Source organism: Hemitrygon akajei, chromosome 14 (assembly GCF_048418815.1).
Source record: "Hemitrygon akajei chromosome 14, sHemAka1.3, whole genome shotgun sequence".
NCBI classification, from domain to species: domain Eukaryota; kingdom Metazoa; phylum Chordata; class Chondrichthyes; order Myliobatiformes; family Dasyatidae; genus Hemitrygon; species Hemitrygon akajei.
The window spans coordinates 24,654,438-24,673,420 of NC_133137.1; the positions used below are offsets into that span (position 1 = coordinate 24,654,438).

The following is an 18,983-nucleotide window of genomic DNA, read 5'->3' on the forward strand; positions in this document are numbered from 1 at the left end:
GCTAACTGGTCTAATTCTCACCCTGTCACGCAGGAAATGGGCCCAGTGATCACCTCGGCATCTGGCTAACTGGACCAGTGATCACTTGTCACCCGGATAACTGGTCCAGCGGTCAACCCTCAAACAGGCGTACTTCCCTGACTAAACACTGCCCCCTGCCGCTCCTGCAGTAAATGCCCCCTGTTGCCAAAACCGGAGCCGCTAAAGTTTTTAGCAAGATCCACCTAAACTTTCAGCTCCTTCAGTCAGTTGTCGGGACCACCGGTTCCGTGCGAGCCGCCTCGGCACGGAGCCTCCTCCTTTTTGTAAAGGGTTGAGCATTTCCAGCCGACCTGACCCTGCGTGCACAGGAGGGCGGGATTTGCCGGGGTGTGCAGGTCCTGATTGCGCCGCCTCATTAATCCAGTGGGTGTGGGATAGAAGGGAGAACAGCCCCCCTCCACCTCCCCAGCCTTCCGCGTCCGACTCTTCGCTGCCAGCAATCCATCAACGAGACGTCAATGACATTCCTCCGGGGAAGCGACGAACGCGCGCTGCCCTGACCGAGAAAGAGTGAAGGCACCAGGGGCGCAACATCAGTTGAGTCTTTCTCATCGCAGCGGTACCCCGCGCCCGCCCGCCCCCCAATGAACAAACCTTCATCCGGCACCGAATCTCTCGGATATTTGCAGCACCGGCGCTGATCCGTTCTGAAGCGGCGGCAGCGAAGTTTGCCACCGGTGTGGGTGCGCAGTGAAGGGAATTCCAGCATCACCCGTTCAAGTGTGCAGGGAATGGCCGGGAGCGGGCACGTCAGCTCTTTCAGGGATCTGCAAAGGTGGAAAGGCTTCCAAGTAACTTTCTTCCTGGTGTCTTTAATGCCTCTGGTGTGCACTTCATGGGGGACCGGATTTCACTACAAGTTCCCAGCTGCTCTGCAAAGCAACAAGGATCATCAGCACGGAGTTGTGAGCAATGGGTTTCTCAGTCGAAGGTAACGGGGTGGCTCCGCTTCACTCATTTTTAACAATAGGAAACGGGTATCTTTTTTAAGATAGGCTGTTTGTGATTTGCCGCAAGTGATCAGTGTGTATGGTTTGGTTTGAACGGATGTGAGGAAAGTTTACCAGAGTGAATCGGCTTGGCCGCCGGGAAGGTGAATGAGCACGTCCTACTGTGCCTTATTTTGTAAGGTTCTTTGGACCGGAGACTCGCGATTTACCGAGCAGTCCAACCACCCCAGTGTTTGGCGGCACTGCTGTTGTAGCGTTAAAGTAACACGAGGCAATTAAAAAAAAATAATTCCCCACAATAGTTTTGCCTGGAACACGTGTTCGAGAGACAAAACTTTCCCCTTTAAATATGTCAATGTGATTTCATAGATACAAATCAACCTGGCTTTGCTTGTGACGAGGGAAGGTTTGAATTGAGTGTTCACACAATCTGTCAACGGGGTTAGTGAGATTCTTACAGCAGCGCGGGAGCGACCAGAATTCAGGCAAGCATCCTTCTCCGGTGTTACAAATGAGTGCCCAAAGTCTTTCCTGCGCTCCAGAAACTCCTTGCTTCGGCTATTGCTATAAATCAAATGCAAAGCCGGTGCAAACTAGATCCTTGTACCGTGGACTCGTCCGTTCTATTCATTCAGTGGATCGTTAAGAATCTATATTAACATGTCCAATTTCCCCTTCCTAAAGCGGCTTATTGCTTCGTCCGTCTGTCTGCATTTTTCGGGGCAAGACCTTTGTGTTGGGGCAGATGAATACAGGAAGTTTTGTCTCAGTGCAAAAGAAGCATCTACTGTTCCCAACTTTATTGCCAGAGCAGCGAAAAATCGCACCACGGTGTAAAAAGAACCTGACGCACGGGGTCGTGTTAATCTCTCAAACAACTGAGCGGCTTTCCCACTGAAGATTCGAGACCCCGTTGCCTCCGTTCAAACAAATCTCCGGAACAGATGGTTAGCTCGATCCCAAATCGACCCGTGTCTTTCCCTGATTCATTTTACGTTTCTGAACTTTTGAGAGTATGTGGGTGTCTGGGGTGGAGGTGCGTTACCAAAGAAAGCTAAGAGTAAACCAGCCCTATTCGTCTCACAGGCTAGCGCTGCACCGGAGACCGGTGAAATCCGACTTTACCTTAAAATGGCGTTTCTTTGATGTAATAATATACGCGTTTGATTAATTGGAAATTACCGGTTAGCAATTTGTGGCTGTTTTGAATAATCTTATCAACCCGTTTCTCTAAAGTGGGATTAACCAAAACGTGACTCTGTAAGGAGTCTGCGAAAAATACAGGATTTCCATCGGTTTCACTCGCTTTGAAGTGCCCAGTATGATCAGACTCCTTCACAAAACTAGGGCGGAGTGTTTAGTGAGAAGGGTTGAGAAGTCAGTCTGGTTGGTACATCACTGGACACAGGCTCGGCAGTACCCGAGTGGCGCGGTGGTCAGGCTAGTCAGCAAGCACGCCATTGTTATCTTTCTCAAGGAGGAAAAACTCAGCGTTAGTTTTGCAGTCGACTCCCGCCAGGCCTGACAGGGAGCTTAGTACCTCTTCCCTCCTAAAGGTGTGTACATCCTGGGGACAGCGAGTGAGCGGATGGTCCAAGTCCCGCGGCTCTTGGTGGAATCTAAACATGAACGACCACTTCTATAATTTTTCTAACTTTCAAAGGATCGTTCACTGTCGGAAGTGAATAAACTGGAAGAGCCGGGGGCTTTCACCGGAATATTTACTGGGATTCACTCGGGTTTGTGGCTGTCACGTCACACCTCCGGTAACGGGTGTAAACCGATGGCTTCCCGACCTTTGTAAGCAGGACTACCATGCATGCTGCTTTCAGCGGACTAAACAAAGTTCAAAAGTACAAAGTACATATCTGTCGCCAAATACACCCCTGAGATTCGTTTTTCTTGCGGGCATACTCAATAAATCTGTAGAATAATAACCGTAACAGAATCAATGAATTCCGCTTAGGCGCAAATCCCATCTCTATCAGTGACTGTGGTTTGAAACTAGTCCCGATTTTTCAATAATCAAACACCAGGTGTCTCGGTCAAGGAGACTCCAGTTGGAGGCTCTAGTTGATTAAATTAAGTACGGATGCCATACCCATTAACGCAGGCGCGCTTTGGGAAACTTTGCGATTCAGTCCCGTAACAACTCCGGGCTTCACAATCAAAGCCCATTCGACTGAACGGCAATCACTCGGTACAAATCCACATAGTACACTAGTTAGGACATTGGATATCCGCCCCCCACCCACACATTTACTCGGGGGAGGGGGGGGGTTGAATGGGAGGGCCGGCATGGAAGTTTGTTTTCAAAGGCGTGATTGTGTGGCACATGGTTCCTATAGTATCTGCGGATTGGAAAGCAAGCGTGAAGACTTGACGGAGCACTGTGCATCGGTCTCTAGCAGGTCTTACCTTGGTTTAGAAAAACTTTAAACTAACCCTGATACTTTATGCTCTTCTTCTGAGATGATAGTGAGACAATGCAGTGATTTTTAAAATAGAGAAACACGGCAGGTCCCGAGGGGGTGAATTATGTCAGTCCGAGGACGGGTGTTCATTTCCTGATTAGCAGAAACCACAATAGCTTCGCACGCTAGATAATTGACATGATTAGTCTTGGTATTTGTTTAAATCTTTGGGATCTCGATGAAAACTATTTTTTTTAAACGGTTAACTACTACTTTAAGGTGCTGGTTTTAACGCTGATGACGCCTGTTCTTGGTAAGGTAGTTGTGAACGGTCCAATTACCTGACACTGGAATCTACCGGGAAGGAGTTGCTACGGGAGCCCAGGGCAGAAGGACATTGGAAGATTAACCGTTTTCCAATGTGGAAGTAAGACTAAACTGCATAAAATGGAAATTTTAAGTTAAAACAGAAAGTACTGGAAATAGTCAGCAGGTCAGGCAGCGTCTGTGGGAAGAGAAACAGGGTCAAGGTTTCAGGCTGAAGGCACATGGTTTCATCAGCGTTGTTATTCCTGACAGCCTTAATGATTTCGTTTGGAAAACATGTTCTGGAGTCAAAGCAGGAGATTTATCAGAATCTTCAAGGACCTTTTCCAGGTCTATGCTGAGTTAACTGAGAATTTGAAAGGTTTTAGCTCAGCATGCAGCTGAGTGTATCAGCCTTGCCTTTACTTAGCAAGCCCTAAAGAACAGGGTTTGGATAGTCTTGAGTTATGATACTGTGCATTGTCAAGTAGCTGCCTGGATTGCCTCATTTCGCACATCAAAACGGCCTAATGGAGTGGGCCGACGGGAACAATCTGCTTGGCTATTGGCAGAGCAGGAGCACAGAAGATGGGGGTTAAGTGGTAGACAGGGGAGCATTGTCTTGGGAAGAGAATTACCTACACGCATGCTTGCATTCACATCTGCATTTTGGAAGAGATTTGAACACGTAGTGTTAGTATCAAACCCACCCCCATCTTGTAAAAACAAATTTGATGTTACAGCTCCGTGATGGCATGGTCCCTGATACCTTTCTTTTTTTAAAAAAAAGCATTAGCCACCTCCTATTCTTCAGGAGTCTTGGATCAGAGGGCAGCCTCAGAATAAAGGATGCCTCTTCAGAACAGAACTCAGGAGTGCCTTTAGTTGGACAGTGGCGAATCTGGAATTCACTGCTGCAGACGGCCATGGAGGCCAAGTCATTGGGTATATTGAAAGTGGAGGTTGATAGGTTCTTGATTTGTATAGGTGTCAAAGGTTATGGGAAGAAGGCACGGGGAGTGGGGCTGGCTGGGAGCGAAAATAAGTCAGTCATGATCGAATGGTGGAACAGACTCGATGGGCCAAATGGCCTGCTTCTGTGTTTTATGGCATTCCGATGGTGGCAGTTCCTTGAGAGCAGGAATCGGGCTTCATCCATGCTGAGTCAGACCTGGTATCCATAGGGGAGGGCTCACCTCTCAGGCGATAAAAGCAGATGAGCTTAGAGTCTGGATCAGTACTTGGAGCTATGATGTTGTGGCCATTACAGAGACTTGGATGGCTCAGGGGCAGGAATGGTTACTTAGAGTACCAGGCTTTAGATGTTTCAGAAAGGACAGAGAGGGAGGCAAAAGAGGTGGGGGTGTGGCATTCCTGATTAGAGATAGTGTCACGGCTGCAGAAAAGGAGGAAGTCATGGAGGGATTGTCTCTGTGGGTGGAAGTTAGAGACAGGAAGGGGTCAGTAACTCTACTGGGTGTTTTTTTATTGACCACAGGGGCATTGAGAAGCAGATAGGGAGACAGATTCTGGAATGGTGCAGTAATAACAGGGTTGTCATGATGGGAGATTTTAACTTTGCCAATATTGATTGGCATGGCCCTAGAGCGAGGGGTTTAGATGGGGTGGAGTTTGTTAGGTGTGTTCAGGAAGGATTCTTGACACAGTATGTAGATAAACCTACAAGAGGAGAGGCTGTACTTGACCTGGTATTGGGAAATGAACCTGGTCAGGTGTCAGGTCTCTCAGTAGGAGAGCATTTTGGAGATAGTGATCACAATTCTATCTCCTTTACCATAGCATTGGAGAGGGATAGGAGCAGACAAATAGGAAAATGTTTAATTGGAGTAAGGGGAAATATGAAGCTATGAGGCAGAAACTTGGAAGCATAAATTGGGAGCGGATGTTCTCAGGGAAATGTACAGCAGAAATGTGGCAAATGTTTAGGAGATACTTGTGTGGTGTTCTGCATAGGTACGTTTCAATGAGACAGGGAAAGGATGGTAGCGTACAGGAACCGTGGTGTTCAAAGGCTTTTGAAAATCTAGTCAAGAAAAGAAAAGCTTACGAAATGTTCAAAAAACTAGGCAATGATAGAAATCTAGAAGATTATAAGGCTAGCAGGAAGGAGCTTAAGAATGAAATTAGGAGAGTCAGAAGGGGCCATGAGAAGGTCTTGGCAGACAAGATTAAGGAAAACCCCAAGGCATTCTACAAGTATGTGAAGAGCAAGAGGATAAGACATGACAGAATAGGACCAATCAAGTGTGACAGTGGAAAAGTGTGGATGGAACAGGAGGAGGTAGCAGAGGTACTTAATGAATACTTCAGTATTCACCACAGAAAAGGATCTTGGTGATTGTAGTGATGACTTACAGCGGACTGAAAAGCTTGAACATGTAGATATTAAGAAAGAGGATGTGCTGGAGCTTTTGGAAAGCATCAAGTTGGGTAAATCACCAGGACTGAACGAGATGTACCCCAGGCTTCTGTGGGAGGTGAGGGAGGAGATTGCTGAGTCTCTGGCTCAGGTAATTTCTAAAGTAAGTATGTGTTTGGTGCAGCATTGTGGGCTAAAGGGCCTGTATTGTGCTGTAGGTTTTCTATGTTTCTATAACACAATAAGACACCTTGGCTCATTAATAACCACTAGGTCAGAAAGTTGTGCATTTGGGCATAATTTTGGGATTTCAGTAAATTTTGAGGATGTGGAGAACACCTTTGGGTGTCTAAAATGCTAACAAGTCTAACTTGGACACCACCAACCAAAAGCAGACCAATTATTTGTGGGATTCTGCTGTGTTTAACACTTACAGTGAGTCTCTGAAGATCCTTAAAAACTGTGATTCTAGCCTATAATTTTTTTTTTACTGCCATCTTCAGTATCATAGAGTTGTAGAAAAAGACAGCACAGAAACAGGCCCTTCAGCCCATTTAGACCATGCTGCACCATTTAATCTGCCTGCTCCCACCGACCTGCTCTGGGACCGTAGCCCTCCACACCCCTACCGTCCCTGTACCCATCCAGGCTTCTCTTAAATGATGAAATCGGGTTCACATGCACCACTTGTGCTGGCGGCTTGTTCCACACTCTCACCACCCTCTGGGTGAAGAAGGCTCCCCTCATGTTCCCCGTAAACTGTTCACCATTCACCATTAACCCATGATTTCTGGTTGTAGTCCCACCCAATCTCAGTGGAAAAAGCCTGCTTGCATTTATCCTGCCTACACCCCCTCACAATTTTGTATACCTCTATCAAATCTCCTTTCAGTCATCTACGTTCCAAATAATAAAGTCCTAATCTATTTAATTTTTCCTTATTTAAAAGCCACTTGGTGCAAAATTTGGATCAATGATATAAGAGTCCAAGGATATCAAACCTTCTTAAAAAGAGCACCTAGAAACACTGGAAACTCTCAAATGAAGCAGACATTCTGGGAATCACTCTTCATCCCTGTATTGATAAAGTCTGTAGGAGTGTCCTCATCACACAAATCCAATCACTAGTTACTTCGAGACATGAAGTACCATGTATAGTGATGAGGTCTCTTTCATAGTTTGGGTTGAACTCATATGTTATGTGACAATACAGCAGCAAAGGAAAGTTGGCATCAGTATTGGCACAGAGTTGTGGGCTGAATTGCCAGTCCAGTGCTCCAGAGAGGTTGCATCTCAGAGGACCGGGCAGATACCCTTGACACTGTCTCCTGCAACTTCACTGGAAGTTCCATGTTAGTTCAGGTAACAGACCTACACAATTCTGCTGGAAGCTTTTTTTTTCCCTTCCTAAGAAGTCCCTCAGGATGGAGGGTGAATGTAGTTTAGTGCGGTCAGAGGTAGAGTGACTGATGAGACCTGTGTTAGAGCAACAAACTCTTCCACAAATGAGCCAGGGGGTGATTGACAGAGTGGCAAATGGGTACTTAGTGCCCTCCTTCCATCACTTGAGTCTTCATGCTCTCCGAGTGACCTCAAAGTTGTCAGTATCATCCTGAATCTTCTTTCTCCATTTCTGAGTGGTCTTGGACCAGAGATTTCCAGGAGGATTTGAATACATTGGTGAAGGTCTTGTTACATCTGCTGCGTAATCCTCTCCAATGACTGAAATTGGAATAGCATTTGTTTTAGGAGTTGGACGTCGGGAATGGGAGTGATGTGACCAGTCCAATGACCATGTTGACCATGATCAACTAGGCTACGTTGACCAACACTGAGAATGATGACATTGGTTCAATATTCTTTCCAGTGAGGTTGCAGGAGGCAGTGTCAGGGGGTAATTTTCCAGTCTCCTGAGGTGCTGCTTGTGTGCAATTCGGATCTCAGCAGCACGTAGGAGGGAGGGATCACTACTGCCTGATAAAATTGTAGTGCCTACCCACCAGAGTCAAGGCTACTCCCACCTCAGTCAGTGTACTACTGTATGAAGACAGTATTTCAAAGTTCAAAGTAAATTTTGCTGTCAAAGTACATATATGTCACTGTCACGCCTATGAGGAGTGTGTAACCAGTTGAGAAAAAAATGGATGATAAGCTGCAACAGCACGTTAGTGCAAAAGTTTTATTTAGTGCCAGAAGTAAAATTGCAAAAGCTGCCCAAAAGTTGTGAAGAAAAATGTATTTACAAGTAGATAAATGAAAAACAAGCATGCATGTACAAAAATGTACAAACATACAGAGGCCTTCTCCACGACACACTTTGTCTTTAACTTTCCAATATAACTGTCACCAACTGTCAACTCCAACCTCCACACCTCTCTAGCAAAGTCAGACCGAGGGTGTAAATCTGCCTCCACCTGGCCTAGAAGGACCAGGAAATTCTACTGTTGATCTGGGGGAGTGGGGGAGATAATCACGTGACCAGACCATAATAGTTATTTCAGGTGCAGAACTGGAGCATTTTAAAGAGGGATTCTAACATCCTACAGTTTTATTCCACAACAAATGCCTTAGTTAAACCCATAGATCAGTGTCCACATGCTCAGATGAATATAAAAGACTAATGCCTCCCCACCAGTGGTGTTGGCTGCATAGGGTGTAGTGCACCTGCTCCCACTAACCCAGGCATTAGTTTAAGATGCCTCCAAACTCTCCCTTGGGTCATTTGGGGCCATTCAGCTGTCTACAAAACGATGTAAAGTTGCGAGTGAAGATAAATTAAACCGTTTGAATACCTGTGTCTAGAATCCTTAAGTTTATGAATTATAAACCAGTAGAGCACGTTAACTGAAGGGATTGATTTAATTAGCCAAGCTAGTGATTGTTCACTGTTGGGTGTGTGCATGGTGAATCCCCAAGAACTGCAGAACGGGAGGGCAAAGTGTGTGAACTGCTGGGGAAACTAGATCAGGGACAGAACGAGGAGGAGTGACTAACCAGGCAAAGGGGCAAGGTTAGCCCAAAAATGAGCATTGCCAACCTGTTCTGTCACGTTACCATAAGCCAGCCTGAGGTTCATTTTCCTGCGGGCGTACTCAGCAAATCTATAGAATAGTAACTATAACAGGATCAATGAAAGCTCAGCCAGAGTGCAGAAAACAACAGACTGTGCAAATGCTAATATAAATAAATAGTAATAAATAACAAGAACATGAGATAAAGGGTCCTCAAAGTGAGATCATTGGTTGTAGGAACAGTTATCCCCTTCTATTCAAGAACCTGATGGTTGAGGGATAGTAACTGATCCTGAACCTGGTGATGTGAGTTCTGAGGCTCTTGATGGCAGCAGTGAGAAGAGAGTGTGACCTGGTTGGTGGGTGTCCCTGATGATGGGTGCCATTTTCCTACCACAATGTTTCATGTAGATATGCTCAATGCTTGCGTTGGGTTTTACCCATGATGTACTGGGCCAAAATTTGTGCGTGCCAGAGTTAGCGCTCCAAGACGGTGTTGAATTTTTCAACAAGGCCTATGAAGGGATTAGGGTTTCAAAGTCTTCTGTCAACCTGGCCCCGCTGTACCACAATATCCTGACAATAACAGTTCACAACAAGAATGGAAATGTGGATCAGTTCCCATATCTCAGGAGCCATCTCTTGGTGAAGACAGATATATAAAAGAATGAAATTCTGCACTGATATCAATGCACAATCTCCAGGAATAATTTGAAGAAAAGGGTAGCTGAAGATTAAGACCTCAGAGCTGACGCGTAACTCGTGGTTTACCAGGCCTTGGTGAGCTCTTCCTTCCAGTATGCTGGTAGCATATAAACAGGTATTGGTTAACAACTTGTTTCTGTTCAGTAATGATCTGGCTGAGATTATTGTCCAAACTCACGTGTAAAGAAGATTATTGAGCTCAACCGATGGTTGGTGATTTTATTTGCCAACTACCTTGGCACAAAAAAAAAATCAGTGCCATTAACCTGGAGGAGAAAAGCAACACTCTTTGAAAGGGGCTTTGCTGGATGTTCTGGGGTCTGTGAATACCTTGCTTTCTTAGAGGGAAATTAGCTTGCCAGGAAGTGTGGGTTTGTTCAGCTACCTCTCCACCAGATCTTCTCTCCTGGGCACCTCATGGTCTCCTTCACTCTCCTCTTGGTTTCTAGGCAACAGACAACCTTCCATACTCTGCGGCCCTTCCTGAAGGGTCTCAGCCTGAAGCACTGACTGTTCATTCTCTCCACAGATGTTGCCTGACCTGCGGAGTTTGTCCGGCACTTTGTTTTCCAATAGACAGCTTTATGGTCATCAGTTGACAGGCAGGAAGTGGAGAGAATAATTCAAAGCAGTTCCTGTGCTTGGATTCAGAATCTGATTTATTTAATATCTGTACGTTGAAACATACAGTGAAATGTGTTGTTTGTGTTAACAACCAACCCAACCTGAAGATGTGCAGGGGCCAGCGGGCAAGTGTCGGCACACATTCTGGTGCCGGCAAAGCATGCCCACCGGGTTCAGCAGAACAACACAAGTAACAAACAGCAAAACAAGCCCCTTCCCACCAGCTCACTGGGCCTCCACCTCCCGTTCTTGGACACAGACTCCCAGATGTATGCAGTGTGTGTGTGTCTAACCTCCAGTTCCTGGCCTGGAGTCATAGACTCACCAACATCAGGACTCTGACCTCCAGACCAGGGGATTTGAATTTAGGGCAGTGACGTTTGGATTAGCCTGCTTTGGTCTACAACCTTTGAGCTTCAACCTCTGAACTCGTCGATCCCTTGATTTCAGTCCCTGACTTCGATCTCAGGACTATGGAGCTTTGACCTCCAACCCCATGACCTGCCGACCTGGGGGTCACTGGCCTTTGTGCCCCCTGCCCACATGGAGTTCTGACCCCAGGACTCAGAATTCACCAATGTTTGGGGAGGGGAGTGATCACCAGTTGTCATCCTCAGCACCCATGGTCCTTGACCACAGGGATCACTTTCCTCGTCCTCAGCATCTGATGACCCCACCAGAAGTTGCTGGCCTTTGACCTCACAGTACTCCAGTCTGGACTCTGACCTGTCTCTATCCCTTCAGTTAGTGCTGGTGACTTGTCCCTAAACACTAATCTGACCTCTAACTCACTAAAACCCTCCATATGAACCTAAAAAAGCAATGATGTCTGAGCCAAGACCTCGACGGACATTGCAGCTCAGTGCCATTTTGTCCAGGAGCGTAAGTGTTCAATGAACTCTAGTGCTGCACTCTTCTCCTGAGAACGGCTCCGTCTTTACACCTCTGCCTAGACATTCTGATTACAAGGGTGAGAAAACTGTCACCAGACCCGATCACAATCTCTTTCAGCGTCCAAGATCCAAGCTTTTCGGCTGAGGACACTGGATAGAAATCAGTGCTGGTTGGAGTTCCGCTTCCCAGTCCAAAAACTGCTCTTTGGTGTCTGCTACAGACCAGATATACTGATGAAAGTGATTCTGTCCAACGTGAATCGTTAATGGAGTCAAATATACTGTTCTGATTTACCTGTTTGCCCGAATTTAGGCCATGCTGCAGTTTTCCAAAGTTCCACTTTCTAGAAGGGTCCTTGGAGAGAGGGTACGATTGTCCCACTGCTACTCCATCCCCAGTGATCATTTCAGTGGAGTTAATATGTAATTTGTTCATGTCTTGTGTGCTGACTTACATACTTACTTAATGCCCATTACACCACTGGTGCTTAGGCGGCAATAGAAGTCCTCCATCTCTCTTTGTCTTTGGTATGCCATCACACACAGCTTTAGAAGCTGTTTCCATAATAATTGTTTTCTGACCAGTCAGGGTTGTTAGCCCTGCGATGAACCCATGAACCTGGGGGACTCTTAGTCTGGCCTCTGCCCTTTGACCTGTTTGGCACGGGTGAACCTACCAAGAGTCAAAGTATGAAGCCCCTGACTCCAGCCAATAGAGCTTGCCGGGTCATTGAGGCACGCAAGCCTCCAAACCCTACGGCAAGGTTGAGGTCCTCTTGGAGGTATTCTGCTGACAGTGACGCCAAAATGCACTTTAACCCTATATAGGAAATGTTAACTCAGTCATGCTAAGAGCTGGAAATAGGATGCTATCAGCAATTAAACACCTCAGCTATTTTTCAGAACGTTTGCTTGATATTTTAATATTCATTCACAGGTGTACTGCATTTGCCCATCTATATACTTTAAAGAGAATGGCAGTAATCTGCCTTAACTGTTATGGATTTCATCAAAAATATACAGATTAGAGGAAGTTAGTTCCAAAATCTTCACTCTTTTGAAAAGATTTTACCTCCAGGTCATGTTGGGCTATGATTCGGAGTGGCACGGGTAGCTGGTAAGTCTCTGCAATCCTGGACTCCCTGGGCAGTAAAGGTTTCAGGTCTGGGGAGTGCTGGTGGAGAAACCTGGATGAGTTGCGGCAGTGCGCCTTTGAAATGATGCTCATTGGAGCCAATCGTGGTCAGAGAGTGAACGTTCAGGGTATTGGAAGGAGTGCAGACCAAGTGGGCTGGATTGTCTTGAATGATGTCGGGCTTCTTATTTGTTGTCAGGGTAACACTGAGCTTGACAAGGGAGTATTCCACCACACACCTGCCTTGTTCAAAGTACATTTATTATCTAAGTGTGTATGTTATATCCAACCTTGAAACCCTCCTCCCTACAGGCAGCCACAAAACAAAAAAACCCAGTAGAATCCATGAATCACAAAGACGGTCAAACACCCAATTTGTAGAAAAACAAAAACCAATCATGCACGCAACAAAAGAAAGCAAACAACTGGGAGTTCACGAAAGTGAGTCCATAGCCTTGAAGTCATTCCACACGGCAGCCAATCTGGTAGCCTGTTAGTCGCAGGCCACAGCCTCAGTTCAGTGTAGAGATGAACAAAACTCGAACTGAACCGGCCCAACCCTCGCCTTCAGCTCCGGCACCCTGATGTTTTCATTCTAGCCTGGTGCTTAAGTTGTCCAAACTGTGGGTCATTTTTGCTCTTGGACCTGGCCCTACCACTTCCATACACTCTTGGGCCTGGGCTTGGCCTGTACTCGACTTTTCCTGTTCAGCCCAGTGCTTAAATCAATCAATGGCTTGTAGTTATTCTATAGGTTTAGGAAAGGAGAGGCCAGTTGTTCACTACAGGATATCCAGCATCTGATTGGCTCTTGTGGCAAAAAGTATTTTGTGTGGTTGGTAGCCTATTTGGCCAACAGTAGCCCACCTTCCCCTGTCCCTAGGATGGTGATGGTGAGGCGATGGAAGGTCAAGAGAGGGAGTGTAGACTCTCTTGTTCAGGATGAGAATTGCTTGGTAATTATTTGGTACAGATATGACTTGTTACATATCAGCTCAAGCTTGAATGATGTCCAGCTCTTCGGATTCCACAAATAATTTTTCCGATGCCACACGGTCATATGAAAGCTTTGATGTCAAGGATTGTCACTTTCCTGTCTTCTGAAATTCCGCTGTTTCATTTGAGACTGAACAAAAGCTGTGATGGCATCTCATGCTGGGCATTCCTGCTAGAATCCAGCTGAGCATTAATGAGCAGATTTCTGGTGAATAAGTGAGGCCTTGGGAAGACCGGATTGAGGATGCATTTGAGTATAAAAAAAGCCAAATACCAGGAGCTGGTAGAGCAGTGCCAGAGACGGGGGGTGGGGGGGGGGGGTGATGTGAGCCTATACAAGTGGTGTGTAGGGCTATTGCTGGCTGCTTGCTGTGTAGAACCTACTCTCTCCTTGGCATTATGCAGGTAGCAAAGGGCCATCAGGGCCAACACAGAGGCTGTTGAGCGAGCCTCTAGATGACTATGGATCAAGAGGTGTGGCCCATGGACCAGTGCTGCTGGGACACAAACCAGGGCCTACTCAACCCTGGCTGGGTCACCTGGGCAACAGTATCTGATGTTGAAAGACCCAAAACACGCGATGACCCCAGGTTACATCAGTGATGATGTGTTCCAGCGCATCCTAGGATGCATCTCGGCAGCTTTCAGCCCTCTGCGATGCCTTCCATTGTTCTGCTGACCTCTGAGCGCTGGCTGAAGGAGCTTGGTTGCTCTGTACCTGGGCAATTCTCCACATTCTCAGTCCGGTGCCAGCGCCATGGCAGTACTGAGACGATTTGGCTAGAAACACAGCTGAATCCAGAGGGAATCTCCGAAGCACCAGAACCAGGATATCGCCCAGCCCTAAAAACTTTGCCGAGCCTCGGTGATCTCAGCTTCACTTATGAGGACGAGTTTAATCGACTGAACCCCATCTTCTACCGCAGTTGGGGAAACTGATTGGAGATCGATCCTGGGGTTGCAAATGCTTTTCATTGTTTGACAAGATACATTTTGTGAATAGCGCTGATTTATTATCTTAGTAATATTGTTTTTCTTATTTATTGCAGTGATCGTTACCTTATTTTCTTTGCTTTATTGAAAGGAACTGGTGTCCTTACACACTGACGAAGACGGTGTCCTGCCAAGTGCAGAATGGGACCTACGTGCAGAGGGTTTATCAGGGTTGCAGATGGCCGCTGGGGTGTCCCGGTGGGATAAGGTAAGGCATCAGTGCTTTGATTGGCCCGCTGATATGTCACCTCACTGACCCTTGCATTGATCTCCCTAAAGACTGGCTTCAAACTAACAGTTACCTTTGGCTTTGCTCATTTGAGTGCTGCTGTGGCCTCATATGCCTGACTTGCTGCTGTGTTTGGTGTGGTGCTTTGGGTCTTCCGGAAGTGCGCCTCGATCTGCTGGTATCCAGCCCCTGATTGCACCATTTCTGTGGCTGATCCATGGACCTCTTGAGTTCCAGATGATGGAGGTTCAGGGATGATCAGACTGATTGATAAATATTGTGAACCTGTAAATTGAAGATGGAGCTTGAATTTATAAAGCAACCCCTCAATAATTATATTTATTTTACTTTAGAGATACCAGCATGCAAACACACCTTTCCAGCCCAACGAGACCAAAAGTTCAAAGTAAATTTATTATCAAAGTACATATATGTCACCATAATAGTAATAGACTAAGACAACTGCGTTACTCCAAAGAGCACTACATGAGGTTGTTCTTACCCTTGTCCATTAGGCTCTATAATGAGCCAATCCATAGCTGGGGAAGTGAGTCCTCCCCCACCTCCTGTTAAACTGTTTGAGGCAACTTATCTTTTATTCTTTCTTTCTTCTCTTCTAATATTTGTATATCTCTGCTCTGGTAATGCTAGTGTGACACTGTAATTTCCTTTGGGATTAATAAAGCATCTATCTACCTATCTACAACTCTGAGATTCAATTTCTTGTGGACATGTTCAATAAATCTATAGAATTATAACGATAACGGAACCAACGAAAGACTGCCCGACTAGAAAGTTCAACCACAGTGCAGAAGTCAACAAACTATGCAAATGAAAAAAGAAGAAACAGCAATAATAAATAAGTAAGCAATAAATATTGAGAACCTGAAATGAAGAACCCTTGAAACTGAGTTCATTTCAGTGATTGGGCAAGTGAGTGAAGTTACCCCTCTGGTTCAAGAGCCTGACGGTTGAGGGGTAGTAACCATTCCTGAACCTGGTGGTGTGAGCCCTGAGGCTCCTGTACCTTCTTCCTGATGGCAGCAGCGTCCTGGGTGGCTGGGGTTCCTGCTGGTGGATGCTGCGTTCCTGAGACAACGTTTCATGCAGATATGCTCAGTGATTGGGAAGGCAGTTGCATCCATGTGACCAATTAAACTACTAACCTGTAAGTCTTTGGAATATGGGAGGAAACCGGAGCACCTGGAGGAAACCCATGTGGTTATGGAGAAGTCGTTCAAACTCCTAACAGACAGCAGCAGGAAATGAGCCCAGGTGGCTGGCGCTGTAATCACATGCTACCACGATGCCCTGAATTTCCCTCCTGAACCCCATTCCTTCTCTTCCCAGTTTAAAAAAGCTCATAAAGTCTTCCTCACTTGCCTTGCTGTGACTTCTGATTATGTTTTGCTGAATCGGCATGAGACATTTTAACGCCCTAGAGCTGAACTAAACTCGAGGTGTTGCATTCACCTGGGCTCTGTTGAGACACTGCTGCTGCTTAGTACAGAAGAGGGAGGGGGAGAGGGAGGGAGGGAGGGAGGGAGAGAGAGAGAAAGAAAAAAAGAAAGAAAAGAATAGGAGTAAATGTGCAGGTTGAGTTCCCTGCTCCAGGGAAGCATTCTTTCTTTGATGCCTCTGGACCTGTACTCATCGGTGTTTAGAAGAATGACGGGGTATCTCACTGAAATCTCTTCAATATTGAAAAGCCTAGATAGGATGGACATGAGGAGGGTGTTTCTTATAGTGGAGGACCTGAGGGCATATTCTCAGAATAAAGTATGCCCCTTTAGAACAGAGATGGGGGTAAATGCTTTAGCCAGATGGTGGGGCATCTGTGCAATTCATGGCCACAGATGGTTTTGTTGGCCAAAACCTTGGGTATATTTAAAGTGGAGGATGATGGGGTTTTGATCAGTAAGGGTGTTAAAGGTTACAGGGAATAGGCAGGAGAATGGGGTTGAGAAGGATAGTATATCAGCCACTATGGAATGGTACAGCAGAATCGATGGGCTGAATGGCCTAATTCTGCTCCTATGTCTTATGGCCTTTACTTACACGTCTTTTTCTCCCTTTTTAAACAATTCCCAGTTACAGGGCCGTGATTCGACCGACGTACAGACTGACTTACAAAACGGTGACGGCCATCGAATGGAAGTGCTGTGCTGGATTCCGAGGGAGCGGCTGTGAGGAAGGTGAGACAGGAAGGCCCTTGTCACGTGATGAATGCCTAGATTGAGATTGCCTTCATGTGCTGCCTAGTGAGAGAGCCTTCCAGTACAACACATGCCGTCTCCACTGAGGCAGAGATTAAATGCCAGATCAGATTTTGTAGCAGAGAAAATTGATTCTGAAGCAAAACCATCAGAAGTGTTTTCAAAAGGCCGGGCCTGCTGAGATTGAGGTTTTCATGTTTCCTCCTTCCAAAGGTTTAAGTATATTTTTGGGTGCTGGCTAAATTCAGACCAGAGTGGCTCAGATCTGATGCAAATCCATCTAGACGGGAAGTGTACTAGCCGCAAGCAAATCCTTTGGTGCAATTCATTTACATAATCATTCACAGTCCTGTCTGCAACATTAGCCTGGTACATGAATACGATTTAAGAGATATTGTGAATTAGGTAGAATTTAAAGATACATTAATACCCAGAAGACTTCTTGTCTCTCAGCACTGGTGGCTTCTTTATTTACTTATATTCTTTTGAAGGATTGGAAATACTTTCTAATTTGTTATACTTAATGCCTGTTATGCCGCTGGTGTTTAAGGCAGCAATGAAAGTCCTCCATCTCTGGCGGTGTTCAGGGCTTCCTTCATTGTGTCAGTGGCTTCCTCTTGGTTTTCACTACTGTCAATCATGCAATTCCCGGGTGGAGACTCAGGAATACCGTCACACTCAGACTTAGAAGGATTCTTCATTGCTATTTCGGTAACAATTTTTAAATTTTCAGTTAGGGTTGTTAGCCAGGGTTGGACCACTTTTAATCTGGCCTCTAACCTTTGACCTGTTTGGCATGGATGACCCTAGCAAGAGCCTAAAAAGCCCTGACTCCAGCTATCATAGCTCTCCGAGTCATTGAGGCACACAAGCCTCTAAACCCTACGACAAGGTTGCAGTCCTCTTGGAGGTAATTTGTTATAGTTGTATCAAAACTCAGGGGATTCCTCAGCGCTGACAATCTCTATGTGTGGACACAAAAGGAACGCTGGACAACTGGCAGACTTGTGCAGCCACCATACTCTGATAGTTGGATCTGAGGCACTCCTGGAGATGTAGGATAAGGTAAAAGGTGGCAAACAGCAACATCTTAGCAGCCCTGAGGTCTCTGTTGAACGTCATCCATGCACAGCCGTTATAAATGCTGACAAAGCAAGCACTTCAGCTGCTCCCTACTGACCTGGAACTATTTGAGGAAGTTGGGATGTTGGCCTCCTTCATTAGTTGGGCTGGAGGCCAAGGACTGGAGGTCTGGCAAGTGTGGGCGACTGAGCGTAGGTATGTTTAATGAGAGGCAGAGCTGAACTTTCCCAGATTCTAAACGTCTTTTTATTCACTTTGAAATCAGGAAATAAGTGTTCCGTTGAAAATAGACAATCATTGGTTTAATTTGTTTGACTACCAATGCTGTTTATTTGATGATAAACAGTTAAGAAAAATGTTCCACTCTGCATAACAAGGTTCATTATTTTAAAAAGACTGCTGCTTTTGAAATTGATGTGGTGCAATTTCAGTGCGCAGGCACAAGTGAGAGTACGTTGCATTAGAGAATATCCCTCCCCCGATCTGTGCACTTTGAAGAAGTAGTAGTTTGTACCTTGTAGCCAATTATTTTGACTTTATGATCCATTTTCTGTAATACAACAAGATCTGAACAACAGATTGTAATGTGTATCAATAGGGAAGCCCTTCGCCTGAGGCTTCTTACTCTAATCTTGACTTCTTTTAATTTGATTCTGAGAATTTGTTCCAGCCTTTGTTTCATGTCTTAAGAAAAATGGTGCTGCTTAGTGTCATAGAGTCACAGAACAGAAACAGGCCCTTTGGCCCATCTGGTCTATGCCAAACCTTAATCTGCCTAGTCACATCGACCTGCACCCAGAACATAGTCCTCCATACCCCTCCCATCCATGTACCTAACCAAATTTCTCTTGTGTTGAAATCAACTCCACGTCCTCCATTTGTGCTGGTAGTTCGTTCCACACTCACACCACCCTCTTAGTGCAGAAGTTCCCCATCATGATCCACTTAAACATTTCACCTTTCACCCTTACTCTGTAACCTCTAGTTGTAGACTGAAAGTCAAAGT

General features: G+C 45.8%; 1 protein-coding gene across 3 annotated transcripts in view; it reads left to right on the top strand.

Annotated features, from left to right (window-relative positions):
• The first annotated feature begins 239 nt into the window (after positions 1-239).
• emid1 (EMI domain containing 1) overlaps positions 240-18,983 on the top strand; it is a 437,271-nt gene continuing 418,527 nt past the window's right edge. For 2 of the 3 annotated variants that reach the window (XM_073065698.1, XM_073065701.1), the window contains exons 1-3: positions 240-973; positions 14,541-14,657; positions 16,770-16,873. In XM_073065698.1, coding sequence (XP_072921799.1) covers positions 774-973; positions 14,541-14,657; positions 16,770-16,873 — 421 coding nt within the window. In that variant the 5' untranslated portion in view covers positions 240-773. The remainder of the gene's footprint in view (positions 974-14,540; positions 14,658-16,769; positions 16,874-18,983) is intronic. The other variant, XM_073065699.1, reaches the window with a different exon arrangement.